General features: G+C 35.0%; 1 protein-coding gene across 3 annotated transcripts in view; it reads left to right on the top strand.

The window, feature by feature from the left end:
• Window positions 1-15,985, top strand: part of SLC6A15 (solute carrier family 6 member 15) — a 47,331-nt gene extending 31,346 nt beyond the window's left edge. For all 3 annotated transcript variants that reach the window (XM_059934710.1, XM_059934709.1, XM_059934711.1), the window contains exons 6-12: window positions 1,321-1,431; window positions 4,564-4,805; window positions 4,904-5,096; window positions 5,991-6,183; window positions 9,035-9,194; window positions 13,528-13,690; window positions 14,800-15,985. In XM_059934710.1, coding sequence (XP_059790693.1) covers window positions 1,321-1,431; window positions 4,564-4,805; window positions 4,904-5,096; window positions 5,991-6,183; window positions 9,035-9,194; window positions 13,528-13,690; window positions 14,800-15,171 — 1,434 coding nt within the window. In that variant the 3' untranslated portion in view covers window positions 15,172-15,985. The remainder of the gene's footprint in view (window positions 1-1,320; window positions 1,432-4,563; window positions 4,806-4,903; window positions 5,097-5,990; window positions 6,184-9,034; window positions 9,195-13,527; window positions 13,691-14,799) is intronic.
• The last annotated feature ends 5,623 nt before the right edge of the window (window positions 15,986-21,608 follow it).

Raw genomic sequence — 21,608 nt, 5'->3', positions numbered from 1 at the left:
TCCTCCACAGATAAGTATTATATACGTACTATGTATTAGGAACTCTGTTAGGTATTTGGGATTTGGTAGTGAACAGGAGAGAAAAAGTCCTTGCCCTCACAGAGCTTACATTCCAGTAGGGGAGATTGAAAATTAACAAGTAAACAAGATAATTTCAACAGTGTTAAATGCTGTCAAGACAAAACAAAATAATATTATTGAAGGTTCATGGGGCATAGAGGAGGGCAGATGGGGGTATATTGATGGGAAAAAGGCATCGCCTTATTCTGGGTGTTCTAGGTAGTCTTGAGAAAATGAAGATGAGACGTAAAATAACAAAGAGGAGCGAGTCTTGGACAGATGAGGGAGATGAATACCTCAGACTGAGGGCACAGCCTGCTCTGGCCCTGAAGCTCAAGAGCTTGGTTTCCCTCGGGGCTGAAGCTCCGCTGGGGTTAGAGTGGTGGGGCAGGCAGGTAGGCAGCCTAGTCTAAGGCTTTGCAGGACAGAGGGAGAAATTCGCATTTTACTCCAACTGCATTAGAGGTCCCTGGAGTGGGTTAAGCAGGGAATGAGATAACCTGAGTGGTAGCTTGGAAACTAGAATATTACAAATAGTGCAGAACTACTTCTGGATGTTTGACTTTAGCAAATGGATGGGTGGTGGGAGATGGAGATGGGTGGGGACAGCTTTGGCGGAAAATCGGGTAAGTTTTGGATACCACATGGAGATGTCAAGGAGGCAGTACATGTCTGGTTAGGACAGCTGCTTTTCTATGATAAACATTTGCTTAACTTTAATGATGAGACTTCTGAAGTAGAAAGTAAAAATCTCTACACTATTATTCAAGTTCTGTAGGAGCCTTAACAGGACCACTCTCTATTCCAGAAGCTTTATAGAATTATAATGGAACTTTGCTTAATTAAAAACAAACAAACAAAAAAAGGACTTTTTTTTTTTTGCTACCTAAAACAATAAAGTAGAAATTTGTTAACGAATTAGTGTCCATTCATTTCTCTTAAATATTGCTTGCTTTGTGAACTGCAAGGAATCAACACTATTCAAATTACACCATACCTATGGACTATTTAAAAGGGGTTTAAATAAGGAAAATGTTCTTATTTTTTGTTATATCTCAAATAGAATCTTAACTAGTCACATTGAATCAAGGCTATTAAGCCACTCTGATACGATGGCTATGCAAGGTATTAAAAGTATTATTTATCATATTATAAAAAGTGTCACTTTCACAGTATAGAACAGAACACATAATCTTAACTATGAAAAAGAAAATAGTTGTTAGTATGTCTCACCTTTTTTTAATCTTTCTTACTTTGCAGATCATGTATTTTAGTTCTCTGTTCCCGTATGTGGTACTTATATGCTTCCTAATCAGAGCACTCCTTTTAAATGGTTCAATTGATGGCATCCGTCACATGTTTACCCCTGAGGTATGTACTGTATTTCTAGTTAAGGCTTATGATCACAAAAGCCTTATGTTTATTGTTAAAATGTTCCCACAGTTAGATTTAAGGGATAATTGTTCTAACCTATGTGCACTAGACTATTAAATTATAGCTGTTATGTTAACCAGCCTAGTAAAACCGGAGCTTTTGGACATCTATAATTATATCCATCTCTCTCCGATTTTAAAGGCCCCATTAGTGAGTTTCACTATTTAAACTTCAAAAATTCCTATTTTATAATAAATTAACTTCCTATTTTTACACTGGTACATTTTAGAACTTTTCAGTCTTTACTCTTCCTCCTCTATTTCAGTGGTTCTTAACCTTTTGACATGGACCCCTTTGAAAAAAAACTGATAATGAAATCTTCTTACCAGAACAAATAATGAACATATTAATTTGCTTAGTGTCTCAGGAGGTTGACAGATCACCTAAAATCCATGGACCCAGGTTAAGAACCCTATTGCCCTCTAAATCCTGTCTCAGAGAAATTCAAGGTTTCTTACTTTGTTTCGTTTTGCCGTTTTGTATTTTCTAGAATAGTACTTAACATTAGTGCATTTGGGAAGTTCTGTAACTTTTATAAATGCGTATGCATTTTAGGAAAATTCTCATTAGGTTTTCTAAAAGGTTAGGAACTTAGACTCCGTTGTTTAACTTAGAGCTGACTTGATTAATCAATCCTTGTGGACTTGTTATACTGATTTGACAGGAAAAATCAAGTTTGAGGTGTACATATATTTTGGTTATACACTGACATTACACTTCACATTAGTTTGCTAACTCTATCATAGGCAGACAACGAGTTATAAAAACACAATTTCAAAATTAGCTCAGAAATTGGAAGTTGTCTGAACGATGACTGTGCAGCCAAGCATGGTGCTGAGAGATGTGGGCAGAAGATTTTAGCCTCCTTGGAACTGTCACTCCTGGCAGCTGCCTTGATACTGTGTCACAGAAGCTGTGTTCTTTGTATATCTGGTTCCAACGTGGTGTTCATTCTCGAGTAGCAAAAATGTTGACACTGTGATCTGGTTTTCTCGAATAGTTCAAAAGTTCTGTTTATCATTTAGAGTTGTTGGAACTCCTCAGTGAATAATTAGTTCAGATTTATGAATTTCAGCTACATTATAATTTAAATCAGCCTCAGATGGGCCATACTTAGTGACCAAAATATTTATATTTGCAATTTCAAAAAAAAAAAAAGTTCTCTGGGTTAAAAACAACTAGCTTTGTTGTGAATTCCTGGAGTATCACCTTTCTCTGTGTTGGCAATTGTTTGTGACATAATTCTAAATATTTAATTTAACTAGATACTTTAGACTCTAAATACTTTGATATGATGCTTTTACATGGTCCCCGTGTTTAAAACTGCAGCACTGTTAACATTTTAAACCAGAACTGGAGATAACTATTAAAATATAGTTAATTATTTCTTCAGCTCACTTTTCATGGACTGTTGATAAGATTCTGTATTAGGCCAGTGTAGGATGATAGTTAATATAATAACGATAAGAAGTTGTCAATAACTTTTTAATTTACATTATTTATGTAAGGGAGAAAGTACCTAAGCACACGAAATATTCCCAGTGAATGGAGATTTAGTTCCTGAATTGGAAATAATCAGAATGTCTTTATTACATAGGTGTTGTCTGCCATCTAGTGGGCAAAGTAGAGATAGACAGTTGAATGAGTGTATTTTATTAGATGGGTATCAACCGTAGAATGGTAATGTAGCAGCGATAGTCAGTAAACAGTATGCATATTTTAGTTAATTGCAGATAAATTATAAATATAATCATGATTATGTTTTATGATAACATTGCACAAATTTCGGTAATAATCACTAAAATTAATTGAACAACATATCCTAATGTTTGAGAGCTTATGCATTTTGAAATCTACCTGTGTTCATATGTCAGCTCTACCCCAGAAGTGCTGTGTAACCTGAGGCAGGTTACTTAACTTTTCTAAGATGCAGATAATATTAGCCACAATTTCATGGATTGTTGTGAATATTAAATGAGGTCATCCATATAAGGTGCTTATCAGTGTGCCTGCCACTATAGTCCATATGTTAGCAATTATTGAGGACTTTGAGGACGGCAGGCAATGTGATAAGTAGTACATGTCTTGTTACTCTCATCTTTCAGTTGAGAAAGCTTGAACTCAGAGTGGACAGGCCACCTGCCCTAGGTTGCACTATTTTTAGATTATTAAGTGGCAGAATCAGGATCTGAAAGTGTCTATGTAACTCATGTTCTTAACCACATTTGGCATTGTTCCCAATAAAGGCAATTTCATTGCAATGGTGAAAAGAGATAGAATACCAATTTAAACACTACTGCTACTGAAATCAGACAACTGTTTACTGAGGTCTGTGCCAGGTATGGCTAATATTAATAGTTCCATTTAAAAGGTTTGGTTATATACAGTGATAATTGCTTAAGAAGTGAAGCACAGTTACTTGAAATATATGTTCAGCACAGATTCCAAACTTTAGAACTTTGGATCTGAAAAGGTCTTAGCGATGATATGGTTGGATTTCTTCTGTTTTCAAAGAAAAGGCTTTCAGGAAACTACTCAATGAATGAATAATACCTATCTGAATATGCAAAGTACAAATAGTTCAGCTCTACCCAGCTTATAATTATTATCTGCTTTGGCTGTTAGACTTCACCAGAAAACACAAAACTTAGGGTATTTGTTAAACAATTATTTAACTTTTATGGCTAACTGATTTATTCTGCTTTGGAAAGAAAACAAAGACATAAATAAGAATAACTGAAGATATTTCATTTCTCTCTCAAATACTCCTTTGATGATTTGTCTTAAAAATATTTAAAAATTCCCATATAAGTATTTTCTCCATGTATTTAAGTAACATCTCCATCTAAAGTTTCGATAGTCTATAGCCTTTCTTATTCATATTCCTTGTATTATTCCTAAATGAAAAATTTGTTCTTTCTACTTAAGAACAGACTATCCCCCTGTTTTAAATAATCTTTGGGTGCATAAGTGTCATTATGATGTATTTAAACAATAGAACCGATTCCTTGTAGATTATTCTGAAATAATTTTTTGCAGCTGACTTATATTCTGTTTAATTTTAAACAGCTTGAAATGATGCTGGAGCCCAAGGTCTGGAGAGAAGCTGCAGCTCAGGTGTTCTTTGCCTTAGGTCTGGGATTTGGTGGCGTCATTGCCTTTTCAAGCTACAACAAGAGAGACAACAACTGCCACTTTGATGCCGTCCTGGTGTCCTTCATCAATTTTTTTACTTCTATCCTGGCAACATTGGTGGTGTTTGCAGTTCTGGGCTTCAAAGCAAATGTCATAAATGAGAAATGCATTGCAGAGTATGGTTGTTAATTTTCTTTAGCTTTTGATGGCATAATTATATTAAAAAATCTCCTTCCCAAACCCATGTGTTCATTAATGCTGTTTTACTTTTCAGAAATTTGGAAATGATCATCAAACTTGTGAAAATGGGCAACATTAGTCAAGATATTATTCCGCATCATATCAACTTTTCAGCTGTTACTGCGGAAGATTATCATTTAGTTTATGACATCATTCAAAAAGTGAAAGAAGAAGAGTTTCCTGCTCTTCATCTCAATTCCTGTCAAATTGAAGATGAGCTAAATAAAGTTAGTAGGCTATGTTTATGCGATAAAATAATTCTTATTAACTTAAAATATGCATTACCCAGAAGACTTCTTTTAGGAAAATGATCTTTAAAATGCCTGTGGAAGATCATGCTGTTTCAAAATTCACATTCTTTACTTCAGAGAACACATTTTCTTAAATCAAAAAAGTCTGTTTTACTTTGAAAAGTAGTTTCACTGATTAAGCCACAATAATTTAAAATATGGATATAAATTAGGTGATTTTCATCCCAGAAAATGAAATTAGTCTGGTACCTTTCCTGGTATAATATTTAATACAAAACTTGAATTACAATTATCATTTACATATTGTATGGTTGTTTGGACACATGAATGATATTTGCCCATCTTAATAATTGTGTTCAATAAGTCATGATTAAGTCCGTTTTCTAGCCACTGTCATACATTTTAATAAACACGACATAGGTGAACATGAATAAATAGCCTTGCATTAATTGTCACCCTCTCTTTACATTGGCAAAAAGGAAAATATAATGGAGAAATTGGCTGTTAATCACTTGCTTTAAGATAGCTAACTGTATTTGAGACTAAACATAAAGAATCACGTTCAGGAAATTATGGATGAAGCCATCATTAACATAAAAATCTTGAATTCTGTAAGGAAAGATTTAATTACTAACTTACTCTTAAAGTTCTTTTAAAATTTTGGTCTATCTGCTGTTTTTATGAGATAACACGATCACCTTGAAGTTTGTTTAGAGGCAACAGTTTCTTAGGAGACAACATGGTATCAGCATGTTTATCTCCAGTAACTCCCCTGCATTATTCAGAGTTCTCCTGCCCTTTGCAACTGATGTATATAGCCAGCACTTCATATTGCTCTGTATTAACGTGGCCGTTTTGTATATCTTACAGGCTGTTCAGGGGACTGGTTTAGCTTTTATTGCCTTTACAGAAGCAATGACACATTTCCCTGCATCTCCCTTCTGGTCAGTGATGTTCTTCCTCATGCTGGTAAATCTAGGGCTTGGCAGCATGTTTGGAACCATTGAAGGGATCATCACACCCATTGTGGACACATTCAAAGTGAGGAAAGAAATTCTCACTGGTTAGTTTTTATGTATTTGACTTTTCATTGAACTGATGTGGGCGGGCTGTTTTACCCTTGGTGAGAGATCAGAGATGGCAATAGGAAAAGTGTTTATTATTAATGTCTACTTACTAATAATACTAGTATTTGTTATTTAGGGATTTATTTATATAATATGCAAATGACATATTTAATACAGATTCTATTAATTATTAGTGATCATTTATTCTATTACTCTTTATTAGGAATAATGTCATTATCATGAATTACCGGCACTAGAACAAAGTCACAGAATGTTCATGTATAATTTTGTATTCAACTCAGATAATTATAAAAATAGTAGTTCAGGTCATTGGATTTTCCAAAAGTGCATAGCTGAAATTGATAAACCTAAATTGAGTTCTCATATAAAAGAGCAATTGTAGCCTGATAGAAGTTAATATATCTAGGTAGGAAAGACAATAACACAATTTATCAATACTGATGGTTGTTAGAAGTCCAATCTACAAGTAGTTATTAAAATACTGGTTGTGTGTTGCATCGTCCTCGCATTTGAGGGATATCAAGGATATAAGAGAAATTACAACAGAGATACAGAGATATAGGAGAGCCTCTCCTCTAAAAAGAGTAGGACTGATAGTTAAAATCAAGGTGGGTAGATAAGACTTGTACCATGTAATATACTGATAGATAGCATGATAGGGACTTTACCTGTTCTACGAATTAAGACGCAGCAGAGGTCATCTAAATATATGAGGGAAGTGTCAGCGAAAGCCATGGAAATTGAATTAGAGAGGGAAGGGGTCTTCTCAGGGGTCAGAGGATAGTGTTCATTTACATAGCCAAGTAGAGACAAAGGAAGCAGCGAGGAAGCCAGCCAGACCAGAGTGCAGTAACAGTGCTGGTAAGTGATGCAATAATTAATGGGAAAAAATATATAGATGATCTTAAATGCTGGGCAGTGGTACACAAGCTCCCCAAGGCTGTTTTTAGCTCTGAAAGATTTAATAATAATTTATGTGTAAATAACTCTCAAATACATATATATCTTTATCACTCACCGTTCTGCTAAGTGTGTGTGTAAAACAATTTCAGCAGTTTGTGAGATATTTACATCTAAATATCTTTAATTCAGCTGAACATAAATAAGAAATGTCTCTATCTTTTCCTGAAAGTCAGTCTCTACTTCTGCAGTTTCTATTTATTTTAAGGCTATCAATACCCTGCCTGACATGCAGACTAAATAACAGTCATCTTTGCTGCTTTCCTCGTCTTTGCCCCATATCCCAACCCTCCTGTGGTAAGAGGGTTTGCAAAATTAAGGGGAAAACAACAGTGTAGAGGGAGAAACACACATGTGAGTATTTGGTAACTCCCAGTGGAAGACCTTTAGGTCAGAGTAAAGAGGAATATACTCTCTACCCCTGTTACCTGTATTCTGGGATCATACTTCTACTTTGAGTCATGTTTTATATACTTAGATTAAATGTTACCCCATCACCTTTGTCAGATGTTTTCATCTCCTCTGATAGGACAGTAGGACTTAGATAAGTGACTTACTCATTATCTGTTCCTCTCACATCGTCAGCAAAACTCTCAGTGTCTTTACCACCTGGAATACACTTTCTTCCTATCTACCTTATACTATAATGTAATTAGGAGAGAGTGAGAGTGACACAGGCTGTGGTTCAAATCCAAGCTCTGCTACTTGGATCCTGATACTTTGAGTACAATTTGCTGTGACAAGCATTCAAATATTTCAATATGCGTTAGACTCCAAGTGAACGCTACTTTTCCTTTTCTACATGATATGTTTATATAGAATATTCACTTACGTACGATGTAACTCATACCACTAGCATAGCACTTACAAGATGGAGGAAATGGCTTAATTTAACCCATACTTATTGAGATTTTTAGGGAACCCCCATCAGATGGAACCCCCGGGATGTCTTTTCTCCCCTTCTGAACTGCCCTTACCTGCTCCACTTCTTTCACTTTTACTCACCTCTGCTAAAAGCTGCTTGAGAAAGAGAACACAGCCATCTTTTATTTTTGAGGGCTTCTCTACCAACGTGCAAGAGAGAATAAAGAGTCTAACACAAATATGGGAATATTATATGGATTCCAGAATTCTAAGTTTTTATATTAAGGGTAGCTGGTTAGAAGTTTCTGCATCTTTCTTCAGTACTGCTGCAGAAACTCCTTTTAGATGGTTCTTCTTAGTTACCTGGAGAATCAGGTTGCCCAACCCTGTCATAGCTGTATTCCCAACTAATCTATTTGGGCAATATCAGGACAGAGATACAGATTGCTGCTAAGGCAAGGTCTCATCAGATTTTTTTCAGTTATGCTTTAACAATAACCATATTTCAATCAGATAGAAAAATACATGTTATCATAGTCTTATTTTAAGCTACATTAATCTCATTGTTAATTTCAAAATTCAGTATTGCTTCCAAAACTATAAAACATTCTTAAAAGTAGAAATGACCCACGAACATTTGCTGCCTGGAAAGGTCACTTTGCTATTAATAATGAGAAGAGGGGTATGGAGATTTATACTTTTAATATATCCTCAGTTTTGCCTCATTTGTTATTTGTGTTTAGTAAACACGTTTCCACAGACTCGAGGAGATGAGTTGAGTTACTGTCTTACAATGAATTCATATTAAATCTGGGGCTAAATCCAGGTAACTAATTCCCAATATGTTATATTCCATGGTATCAGGAAAGGTATCCTATTTGTATCATTGACAACTTATAAAAGTGGAAACAAAATTATTGTTGCATATAATAACTTATAATGAAGTTTAAAAGACTTGACTCTGAGTAGGGCTTAATTTTGTTATTTATTCCTTTTGTCCAGTTATCTGTTGTCTTCTCGCATTTTGTATTGGCCTGATGTTTGTGCAGCGCTCTGGAAATTACTTTGTTACAATGTTTGATGATTATTCTGCTACCCTGCCTCTGCTAATTGTAGTCATTTTGGAGAATATTGCTGTATCCTTTGTTTACGGCATAGATAAGTAAGTATATTCTCTCTTATGCATTCATTTTTCATCTCTATTTTGGAAAGACCAATTGTTAATATATAACTCATTTAGAAGAGGAGGGAAGTGACTAGAGGGAAAAATTCCTTGTCACAAAAATCAAATCTTTTGAAGACTCCATTCAATAATTTTAACGAAGTATATCCCCTTATTAGATGGTTAGATAGAATGGTGTAGATGGTAATGTAGTTTAGGATTTTGGAGCTTTGATTTAATTCTGGCTATCAAATAGGAACTTCCAAGGTTTAGAGCATACTGGTTAAGTTCCAAGAACCTTGTTAAGTTGTTTTGAGCTATTGTTACAGATAAGAAAATGCAGGCTTAGTGAGACACCAAGTGACTTGCTCATCACACACCTGAACAGAGGTAGACCTGGGATTCATAGCCATTTTTGCTTAACTCTAAAGACGATACTTCTAATTACGTTGCTAACCTGTTTTACAAGAGGAATTTAATTTTGTTATGCTACAAAATGCCTTATTTTATCATTTTACACAATGTTTTATGCAGCAGGCCAATTTTGGGAAGTGGTATATATATATATGACGCTCCAAGGTATATATGGCATTTGCTATACATAAACTTCATATTTATGTGGAGTCATGACTTGAATTCATGAGATGCTTAAACCTCTGAATTATATACCTGCTCAGTTTGAAAAGTATATATACTTGGCATGAAATGAAGCATTAGAGTAGTCTCAGAATAAAAAAAGTTTCCAGAGGCCTTGTCCAATATTTTTTAAAGTTGCTGTCTTTAGTTAACATATATGGATTAACTAAAGGTAATAAGACCATCAAGCTTATTAGAGGTCTCTGTGAAGTAGGAATAAGTTCATTGTGGACCAGAGTCCTCCTAAACAACATAAAGAACTTTATTGGTATTGAGTGAGCTTTGCGACAAAGTTTAAAGAATGTTTTTATTACTGGCAAAAGCTCCAGGCAAGGAAAGATAGGGGAACTTACATTTAATGATCATGTACTATATAGCAATAGTAGTAATAGCTGTATGACACGCATTTAATGTTAGTCATTATAACAATCTGTGGTAACTAATATTATCCATATCCTAGATGGAAAATTGGCCCTACTTGTACAGGAGAACACAGTATGTTAGTTACAGAGCCAGGACTTTAATTTCAAAACCAGATATTTCTACACTCTACCAAGCTACCCCCAACTCCTAACCTGCACTGTGTTGGAATTTGACATTGTTATTGGACTGATCTATGGATCAATAAGATCATAATTTAGATTTCCATTTAGACACTTCATCATTTACAGTAGGCATAGTAGTAAATATTTCTTTTTAGTAGTTCCTAAATAATAATCATTATAACAACAGGAAGAATAATACTACTAATAATACATGCATCTATAAATTTCTGCTGTATGTGAGGTAGTGTGCTGTGCATATGTTGTCTATGTGTCTAACAATAACCCTCCAAGACAGGTATTATCTTTTTTGAAAATGCCAAAAATTAAGCTCAGAAGGACTAAGATATACATTAAAAGATGATGGAGCTATGATTTGCAACCAGGTCTGTTGGTTTCTAAAGCTCATATCTTGTCCTACGAGCAGAATTAGAATTCTCCTGTCTAAAATGCTCTCATTTATTTACTTTCCCCTCCTTTAAATGTCGTAGCAACCTTATATTCTTCCTGTTCCCCTTCAACAGTGTCATGAGCTCAGCTCTTTGTCTTCTGCCACATTTACCTACATTTCCAGACACAGAGTTGAGAGAAAGAAGACTTTCAAAACCTAAACTTTTGAGACAGTAAATTCAAATGCAGAAAAAGAAATATTGGAGCATAGCAAGTTAGGGACTAGGAAGAAATAAGAATGAGAGAAAACGAGAAGGAGGATCCTGTAAAGCTGAAAGTGATGGCTGCGTAGATTGTATTTTCCTGAGTCTCCTTTTAAAAATGAAAGAGAAAAAGGATGACTAGAAAGCAGAACTAAATACCCATAAACACTGGCAAGAAGATAGTCCTGTGAACCCTCAAATATGAAAGGTTGGGGCAAACCACTGGCAGCCACAGGACCTGTGTGATATCACTTCCGTGTGGGAGATGGTAGAGGATACGCAGCTGGGCTTCTGACAGCTTTCCAGTCACCCCCAGGTCCTCCCTGAAATGTGTGGCAGGCTGATCGGAAGACAGTGAGCTAAACTGGGAGAAATTTTATAGGATCTTTGCCCACATTTTGCGGAGTGCAGAGGGACCAAAATACAATAAGATCATCAGTGCTAGAGCAATCTGGTCTCTAAAAACCCTTGAAATGAATAACCCGAAGTTCTCTTCCAAGATAAAGCTCTTCACTGAAGAAAAAGTGGTGGGAGCAAAACCTGAGTTGAGTAGGAGAGAGGTAGTAGGGGCCATGGAAAAGAAAGTCCAGGTCAATATGAGGAGGAGAGCAGAGGTAAACAGAACTGAGAAATTCTGAAGCCACCTTTTTTGATTACTTTGCAAAAATAGAGAGGAAAGGCCCATCCCTCTCTCCTAAAACACACAGGAAAATTCATTTCACTTAACTGTGGCCAAATCTTAAGAAAAGTTTCTTTTTTTTTTTTTTAAATAGGAAAGGAGCAGAGTAAAATCTCTGCAGACAACAAAAGCACACATGCAAAATAGATGGAAAACTAACAATACTTCAAAATGAGTTGAAATAAATGTTTAAAAATGATAGAAGCCACAAAAAAAGAGCAGAAATCAGTTATTTTAAAATTGAGAATTATAATAGTTGGAGAAAAGGAAGATTTGAAAACAGAGGTGATAGAACTCAGGAAATAATTGTAAATAAAAGAAAAACACTTAAAAAATGAAGATCAAATTAAAAAGAAAACAAAAATGATAAGTACAGTGCCTAATTTCAGAAGAATTAGAAGCTAGAAAGGAGGGATGCTTTTGAAAATCAAGGAGAAATAACAAAGGATTTAAGAGAAATAAATAAACACAGTAGTTAAGCAAAGATGATTCAGCATATGTACAATGAAGACCTCTAAAAACAGTAGCCAGAACAAATGCTAAAAACTATAATTGAAGAAACTTGCCTGAAATAAATAATTTGAATGTTGAAAGGGCAAACAACATACTTGGAGAAATAGACATAAAGGCCAACACGAGGACATAGCCTAGGATGTTACTACAAGACACACACACAAAAAAAAGGGCATCCAGGCAAAAATAATACAAAACAAAACAAAGCAAAGAAGATTATTTATGAGAGAAAAATCTAATAGTCAACAAAATTTTTGTAACAATATTATGTAGTTAGACATATGTATGATTCTCAAGGAAAAAATGTAAGCCACAGATTTTAAATTCAGCTGAACTGACATTCAGGTATAGTGACCACAGACAAACAATTAGAAACATGCAAGAAATTAGGAAATATAGTTACTACGATCCCTTTTTGAAGAATCTATGAGAGAACTAGCTTTAGACAACCACGAAGTCTGCAGAAACATTAATACAAGGGCTGGTGGGTGGGCAGTAAATATTTATCTCGAGATAAACATTAAGGGATGTAGACTAGTATGTAATGTCTACATGCTCCTGACAGTGTTAACATCATACAATTAAAAAGGGTGAATTTTACTTCAGGTAAAAAGCACCTCAATAACCTGACTCAAAAAAAAAAAACAACACGTAAGTCTAATCATTACTAGGTCTAAGTGTTAATTCATGGGAAATAGGAGGATCAAATGCTCTTGTGAAGCAAAACTGTGGGAATGCCATCAGCCAAATACAGACTGTGGGACAGAGTGACCAGCTGATTCAACAAAAAATCAGAGGAAATGATGAAGAGATGTATGAGGAACTTAGAGACGAAAAATGGTCTGAGAAACACATACATCAACTGCAATGTACGGACCTTCTTTCAGTTAAAAAAAACAGACTACAGAAAGACATGAGAGGTCAGATAATATAAACACCAATTGGATTGGATGATATTACATATGGCTAATTAAGAGAAAAAGAAACAAGGAAATTTTAATGTATTGCAAATATTGTGTTCATAGAGTGGAAATCATCAGTTGGAGGCGACTTTCCAGTAATTGACTTACGGGGACTTTCTCCAAATGAAAATTACAGTAAACTGGTTCCATTTTACTTTATAAATGTTCTTAATTTATAAGTCATCTTCCAATATGACTTTTAGACTCAGTGTAAAATGTCATAGGGTATCATGGTTAACCCCCGTCAAACCATTGATATAATGCGTATTTTAAAGGACATTTAATTTACCATATTTTAATATAGCTATATTAACTCGAGGAATAATTAAATTCCTTCGTTCTTTTTAGGTTTATGGAAGACCTAAAGGATATGCTGGGCTTTGCTCCCAACAGATATTACTACTATATGTGGAAATATATTTCTCCTCTAATGCTATTATCACTGCTAATTGCTAGCATTGTGAATATGGGATTAAGTCCTCCTGGCTATAATGCATGGATTGAAGATAAGGTAAAATGCAAAATAAGGAAGGTAGATAAAAATATACATGTCATTTTAGAGGTTTTTGTTTTTTTGCTTTTTTCACAGCATAGTTTGCTGTTAAATGAATGGTGTTGCTTTTATGTGAGGATCTTGAGATTTTTATGTTTTTTTGGCCCCAAATATGTATGATTTTTTTATACGTTGTGGACTTTTTTAGTACATGAGAAGTACTGACTTGGTCCTCATTAAAGTAATTTTATTCATGTCACCATAGATGAACCAGTTGGGCCTTTGACTTTAGAAAACATATTGATCAAACCACCAGAAATATTTTTTCCTGTATAAATTTACTAACTTATATTCGAGATACTCTAACAATGAAACTATGCATTAGCCATGTATACATAATTTAAGTAAATATTGAAGTAAAATTTTGCTATAACTGTTTTATATTAGCCATGACTATTTCAATTTCTGTTCTTATGTTGCATTAGCTACATAGTAGTGCAATCTTAAAATACATATTAGCAGTTAGAAAATCAGAATGCTTATTTTTCAGATACCTCTGACCTTTATTCTATGGTTAGTAATTCTATATAATAGCAACTAAATTCAAGACTATTCTAAACAAATAAGTCTGTTATCCCTTACCAAATCCCTTGGGGCTAGATGTAGTTCAAAATTTAATTTCAGATTTTAGAAAGATAATGTGGCACATGTAACAGGTAACTATTGCTTAGTTAACATATGACCCCCAAACTTAATGACTGAAAGCAATGATGAGTTATTATTTCTTAGGGTTCTGTGGATGAGCTGGATGATTCTTCTTTGGGTCTTGTGTGAGCTAACTCATACAGTTGATTAAACTTGGAGAGCTGGGCTCTATGTGAGCTTTCATTCTTGGTTTCTTCCAGGCATTATGGACTCAGGGTAGCATTCTAGGACACAAAGGCAGAAACAGCAAGGCCTTTAAGGCTTTGCCCTGGAAGTTGCTTACTGTCACCTCCACAGCAATTCATTAGTCAAAATCATAAGACTAGCCCAGATTCTTTTCTTAAAAACCTGAGACAAATATATATTTTTTCATGTCCCTGCAGAGAAAGAGATTATTAATAATTATTTTTTGGCTTTAACAGGCATCAGAGGAATTTCAGAGCTACCCAACGTGGGGAATGGTTGTCTGTATCTCTCTGATGGTCCTGGCAATACTGCCCGTCCCAATTGTCTTCATCATTCGTCGCTGCAACCTTATAGACGATAGTTCTGGTAATTTAGCGTCTGTGACCTATAAGAGAGGAAGGGTTCTGAAGGAGCCTATAAACTTAGAGGGAGATGATGCAAGCCTCATTCATGGAAAGACATCAAGCGAGATGTCCTCTCCAAATTTTGGTAAAAATATTTATCGAAAACAGAGTGGATCACCCACTCTGGATACTGCTCCCAATGGACGATATGGAATAGGGTACTTGATGGCAGATATGCCAGATATGCCAGAATCTGACTTGTAGCTGGGGGGCAAAAATCAGTGGGATCTTATCTGGTTCATTTTTATCAATGAACATTGGCTCTACTAAGAGAAGCGTTAGACTTCGCTTATCAGAGGGCGATCTCAGGTGTTCCATGGCTGTGACCTTTAATCCTAGCAGTGTACGTAAATTCACCATGAGCATTCCTTTGGATTCTCTGGTTTACATTTGCACAGAAAGAGCCACAGACAAAGTGTACAATAACTGAGGTCCATGTTGGTCAGAATTTTCAAAAATACCTTTGGTGTTTTCTTCAAGGATTCCTATCTCTAAAAACCACAGGTGTTACCTCAGTTTCTAATAATTTCTGGATGTCATGGTATGGGCAACTCAAAAATGGTATACTTCAAAATTTATGTTTGCCTTCAGGGTAAACCCCAGGGTTACAATGACCAGTTCTGTAAGTTGGTGCTGCTCAGCACACTTCCATGAATATATTGTGTAGATAGGCTGTACTTATTTTGGTAGCATTGATACCTTCTTGGGCAATTAGTTGAAGAAAACTGCAAAATATTTTCTTATGTAATAGCTGTATAGAGCAATAGTATCAAAGAATAAGAAGGCACTAATGCTGGGATGAAAGGTGAGGTTCTGAGGTGACTGGGGATCATGTGTGTGATGGCTGTATATTTTGTGTAAAATATATGTGTGAAAATGATCTACGAATGAGTCACTCAGCACTCTCAAGAATTATGCAGATTCCGCATTTTTTTATGCGTGTGCCTAAAAATCTACTTGATATTTATTGCGGTTTCAAGATTACTCATAGTATATTTGTAAAATATACTTGCAATGTATATAGATGTATATTAGTACTCTAAGTACTGATTTGAAAACTTGAAGCAAGATGGCATTTTATTTCATATCTTTCTGTTTTGCTTCTGTTTTCTGCAAATATAAATCCTTTTTTAAGTGATTGGTAAAATTGTATGGCATTACATTTTAAGCTACAAATAAACAAAGTTAAAAAATGATGTTTGTTTTTCTCATTGACTTTTCTTGTGCCACCTGAACTAGATTATCTTGCACTTCTGTCAGCACTTAGGCATTTCATAATAATTAATCTTCACATTCCAAGAGGGATTAATAAACTGATTAATAGAGTTACCACCACTTTAGAGACAAAGGAAAAAGACAGTATTATGGCTAAATGGTGTTCTAATGTAGTCCCAGAATTCTTGGAAAAATACTTATCGTCTCCCAGGAAACCATGTGTACAGATGACTGCTTGCTGGGTCAGTACTGTCTCTGAAGTGTAAAAAATTATGATGATTTCTATGAAACTGTTCTATATATGACGTTGGATGAACCAGAACTCCACTGAGTGCCATCTAGTTAAAAAGCTTTTATTTAACTGTCCTACCACTATATTGGTCACATTTTAAAAATAATGGTGGATAAAGCAGCAAAATAGGGGAGGTAGTATACACTCTGTATCCACTGATTTTTTTTGGCCAAATATTCTTCATCTGCTGTGGACATTTATTAACAGACTGCATCACAGCATTTAAAATGTAATTCCACTGGTGACAAACTTTCAGGCTGTTTTTTTTTTTTTTTTTGCATCTTCACTAATATTATATTTTGTAGTACTTTAAAGTTTAAGAATATTTTATAGATAGGCAATATATGCACATTATACAAACTCAAAAATTATCCCAATTCAGTGTAAATTAAATTTTCCTTTCAAAATTTCTCCTAGCCACCCATTTCCCATCCTCGAAGGCAACCACAATTACAAATGTATGTGTCTTTATAGAGCTGCTCCATGTATACACATTACATAATGACAGCATTCGGTATTCTCTCCTCAATCTTACTTATTTCGAGAAAAATTGATTTTGGACCGTGTTTCACATGAAGGCACATAAATCAGCCTCTTTATTCCAGAAGTTGAGGTAATATAAATTTTATTTATTTTCACATTGAAGCAGTATTTTCTTCCATAAGCTACTCAATGTTAGAAAGTTTGTAGCAAATACTTACTTACTTTACCCGCCAGCTTTTAGCTTAACATGATAATACATTGCCAAATAGCACCATCCCTCTACACTCCCTCTCTTGCCATGAGGGCTGTTAATTTACAGTCTGGATACCTGCCTTGCACTAGGGAATAGGTCTTCGCCCTTCCATTCACAGAGTAATACGAAGAATACAGGAATTGTCTGAGACGGAAGAGAATCTGAACAGCTTCTAATGCGCCCATGTAGCAGATGAGGAAACTAAGGCCACAGAAGTGAAAGGGAATGAACAATCTTTCCTTTCTGCTTTTTTCAGTCAGTTCTTCAGCTGTTCATTCATTTATTCACCCATTCTTTCAGCATCTATTCACCAAGAACCTGCCTTATTCTTAGCACTTATCCCAGACACCACTGTAATTGAGGCGTAAACTATTCATCTTTTCCCAACTTTCTCACATCTGCCTGGGAGTGCCCTTACCTGCTTTTTCCCAGGCAGTGTAGTATTTAATCAATAAACAGTAGTATGAAGTATGCTTCTCTGTACTCCAAAATTTGAGGCTATTTGCTTTTGTATTACTTTCCAGTATTTCTGTAAACTCTGGCCTAAACTTGCCCCTAGATGTAACATAGCCAAAGACTGTCTATCTTCAAGTGGAAAGCAGTCTGGGGAGTGTGACAGGAGGGCTAGTAAAGTGTTCAGAGTGGAATAAAAGGAAGAGGGAGAAAATGTACTCACTTTTAGGTGTTAGAGTCATAATGAGGAAGTCTAATATCTTGGTGAAACGATGTCTTAGGGTATATTTTATGAAAGTATATTTTCATTTCCATATGTTTGTATTTAAGTGCATTATTTTAGGAAGAAGTTATCTTTTTTCATTGGCTCTTCAAATGGGTATGTGATTCCAGAATGTTTAAAATCAAGACATAGTGCTTCTTAACTATAAATATGAATTTGAGTCACTTGTGACCTTATTTCTAACTTAATGAATCTGAATCCTTTTAGGATTAGAAGCAGGACATGAGTATGTCTTTTAATACTTATTCTAATGTGCATTCTTGGTTAGGAACCATGAGTATGAAGAAGATTAAGAGGAAATCAAGTAAAATATGAATTCTAATTGTCTTGAATCAAACAGAATAAAAACTAAAGTTCAGTATCTGTGATATCTAGGGAGGAAAATAATTTGGGTAGATAGAATTTGGAATTCATAATTTTAAAAAAATTCCTTAAAAAGTAAAATATCTTTATCCCTTTGATATTTTTTCTGGTCACTGTGTTTTCTGAACAATTCCAAAAGAGATACATATCTACATCAACTGAATATGAATAAAATCAATATCAATTATAGCCATTAAATAGATTTTTCCATAAATTTTAGTTGTAGGTTTTTTGAGACAAAAAGTTTTGACAAAAAGGGAAAAAACTCTAGGTAAATATTGGAACTATTAAAAATAACATTTCCTCTAAGCTATCCATTGCTGAGTATAGAATATTTTTACCTTCATAACTTAGGACTGATGTAAAATGTTTCATATGTTATTTTGCCTCAAATGACTGACTGTAAAATGGCTGATCTTCTAGTTGTCCTAATATAATTCTCGTCTAAAACATTGCCTTAAGAATGTCTATCATGTGGTGTTAAAAAGAGAAAAGGAACTGGGACAGTATTTTGTCCTAAATTCAAAGCCCTTTGGATTCTACTATTACTTTAAAACATCACAGTCATTCCCAGCACCACCATCAACACACACACACACACACACACACACACACACACACCCCACCACCACCACAACAACAACAACAACAAAAACAAAAACACTTGATCTATATGAATAGCAAAAGAAACATGCCCTGTGGTGCCTATGCAATACTATATTTGGTGCCATGTAAATAAAAGAAACCATGCCTTGTAGATTAATGATGATATCTCATCTGCTATTCCTTTTCTATTTATTAACTTTTCAGGGGATAGTCAACTGCATAGTAAGGAAGATAAAGGTTCTTTAGAAGAGATTGATATTTACATTTCTGAGAATATAATTTGCTCAGGAAAAAGCCATTAAAAGAGTTGCAACAATATGTCATTTCACTGTTCTTTAAAGGAATGCTTATAAAAAGCAAAAAAAAAGCAGAACACTACACAGCACTGTACTCCAATCTGAAAAGACTGAATAAACCTTGAAATTTTCAAGCATGGTTGCAATGTGGCATTCATTTGATCTGGTCATCACTGGCATTTACCCACATTATTGATGAGGTCAGCAGAATTCAAAGATGCAGATGCCTGGCTTATATTCATTCCCCCAGAATACTCTCTGTTTCCTTTGTCAGGAATATGCCTGTTTTCCCCTTCATTTTAAAGCTTTGATTGAATTTGAGTAAATATTAAAAGGACCAGTAGGGGATCACTTGAGATCAGTTATCTCAATATCTGGTAGGATTGAACAAACACGATATTTTCTCTGAGCAAGAGGAGATCTGGATAGCCCAATCTCTCTGCTAAACAAATCAATTAAAAGTTTATTCACTATATACTTTCTTTTTTTTTTATTTTTGTACAATGTTTATTCTCTTAAATCCAATACATTCAGAGTGTTAACAGTTTAAACGTTTATCATTTCCACCAGCTGCAGCATTATCTAAGTAAACCAAAATAAGCACTTTTACCATAGATGTAGTCAGTGATTATTAATACTTTTTTTTTTTTAAAGGACCTAAACGTCCCCCAAATTTCAGCATGGGTAGTTTTATTGTATGTTTAATTTTCACTATATACTTTCTTTTTTTTTTTTTTTCTAATTCTTGAATTTAATTTAATTTATTTTTTTATACAGCAGGTCCTTGTTAGTCATCAATTTCATACACATCAGTGTATACATGTCAATCCCAATCGCCCAATTCATCACACCACCACCCCCATCCACCTGCCGCTTTTCCCCCTTGGTGTCCACATGTTTGTTCTCTACATCTGTGTCTCAATTTCTGCCCTGCAAACCAGTTAATCTGTACCATTTTTCTAGGTTCCACATATATGCATTAATATACAATATTTGTTTTTCTCTTTCTGACTTACTTCACTCTGTATGACAGTCTCTATGTCCACCCATGTCTCTACAAATGACCCAATTTCATTCCTTTTTATGGCTGAGTAATATTCCATTGTATATATGTACCACACCTTCTTTATCCATTCGCCTGTCGATGGGCATTTAGGTTGCTTCCATGACCTGGCTACTGTAAATAGTGCTGCAATGAACACTGGGGTGCATGTGTCTTTTTGAATTATGGTTTTCTCTGGGTATACGCCCAGTAGTGGGATTGCTGGGTCATATGGTAGTTCTATTTTTAGTTTTTTAAGGAACTTCCATACTGTTCTCCATAGTGGCTGTATCAATTTACATTCCCACCAACAGTGCAAGAGGGTTCCCTTTTCGCCACACCCTCTCCAGCATTTGTTGTTTGGATTTTCTGATGATGCCCATTCTAACTGGTGTGAGGTGATACCTCATTGTAGTTTTGATTTGCATTTCTCTAATAATTACTGATGCTGAGCAGCTTTTCATGTGCTTCTTGGCCACCTGTATACCTTCTTTGAAGAAATGTCTATTTAGGTCTTCTGCCCATTTTTAGATTGGGTTGTTTTTTTTTTTAATATTGAGCTGCATGAGCTGTTTATATATTTTGGAGATTAATCCTTTGTCCTTTGGTTCGTTTGCAAATATTTTCTCCCATTCTGAGGGTTGTCTTTTCGTCTTGTTTATGGTTTCCTTTGCTGTGCAAAAGCTTTTAAGTTTCATTAGGTCCCATTTGTTTATTTTTGTTTTTATTTCCATTAATCTAGGAGGTGGATCAAAAAAGATCTTGCTTTGATTTATGTCAATGAGTGTTCTTCCTATGTTTTCCTCTAAGAGTTTAATAGCATCTGGTCTTACATTTAGGTCTCTGATCCATTTTGAGTTTAATTTTGTGTATGGTGTTAGGGAGTGTTCTAATTCCATTCTTTTACATGTAGCTGTCCATTTTTCCCAGCACCATTTATTGAAGAGACTGACTGTCTTTTCTCCATTGTATATCCTTGCCTCCTTTGTCATAGATTAGTTGACCACAGGTGCGTGGGTTTATATCTGGGCTTTCTATGCTATTCCATTGATCTATATTTCTGTTTTTGTGCCAGTAGCATATTGTCTTGATTACTGTAGCTTTGTAGTATAGTCCGAAGTCAGGGAGTCTGATTCCTCCAGCTCCGTTTTTTTCCCTCAAGACTGCTTTGGCTATTTGGGGTCTTTTGTGTCTCCATACAAATTTTAAGATTTTTTGTTCTAGTTCCGTAAAAAATGCCATTGGTAATTTGATAGGGATTGCATTGAATCTGTAGATTGCTTTGGGTAGTATAGTCATTTTCACAATGTTGATTCTTCCAATCCAAGTACATGGTATATCTCTCCATCTGTTGG

Source organism: Balaenoptera ricei, chromosome 10, assembly GCF_028023285.1.
Source record: "Balaenoptera ricei isolate mBalRic1 chromosome 10, mBalRic1.hap2, whole genome shotgun sequence".
NCBI classification, from domain to species: Eukaryota; Metazoa; Chordata; class Mammalia; order Artiodactyla; family Balaenopteridae; genus Balaenoptera; species Balaenoptera ricei.
Note: the sequence above shows the minus strand (reverse complement) of the source record. Positions and strands in the feature narration are given on the sequence as shown.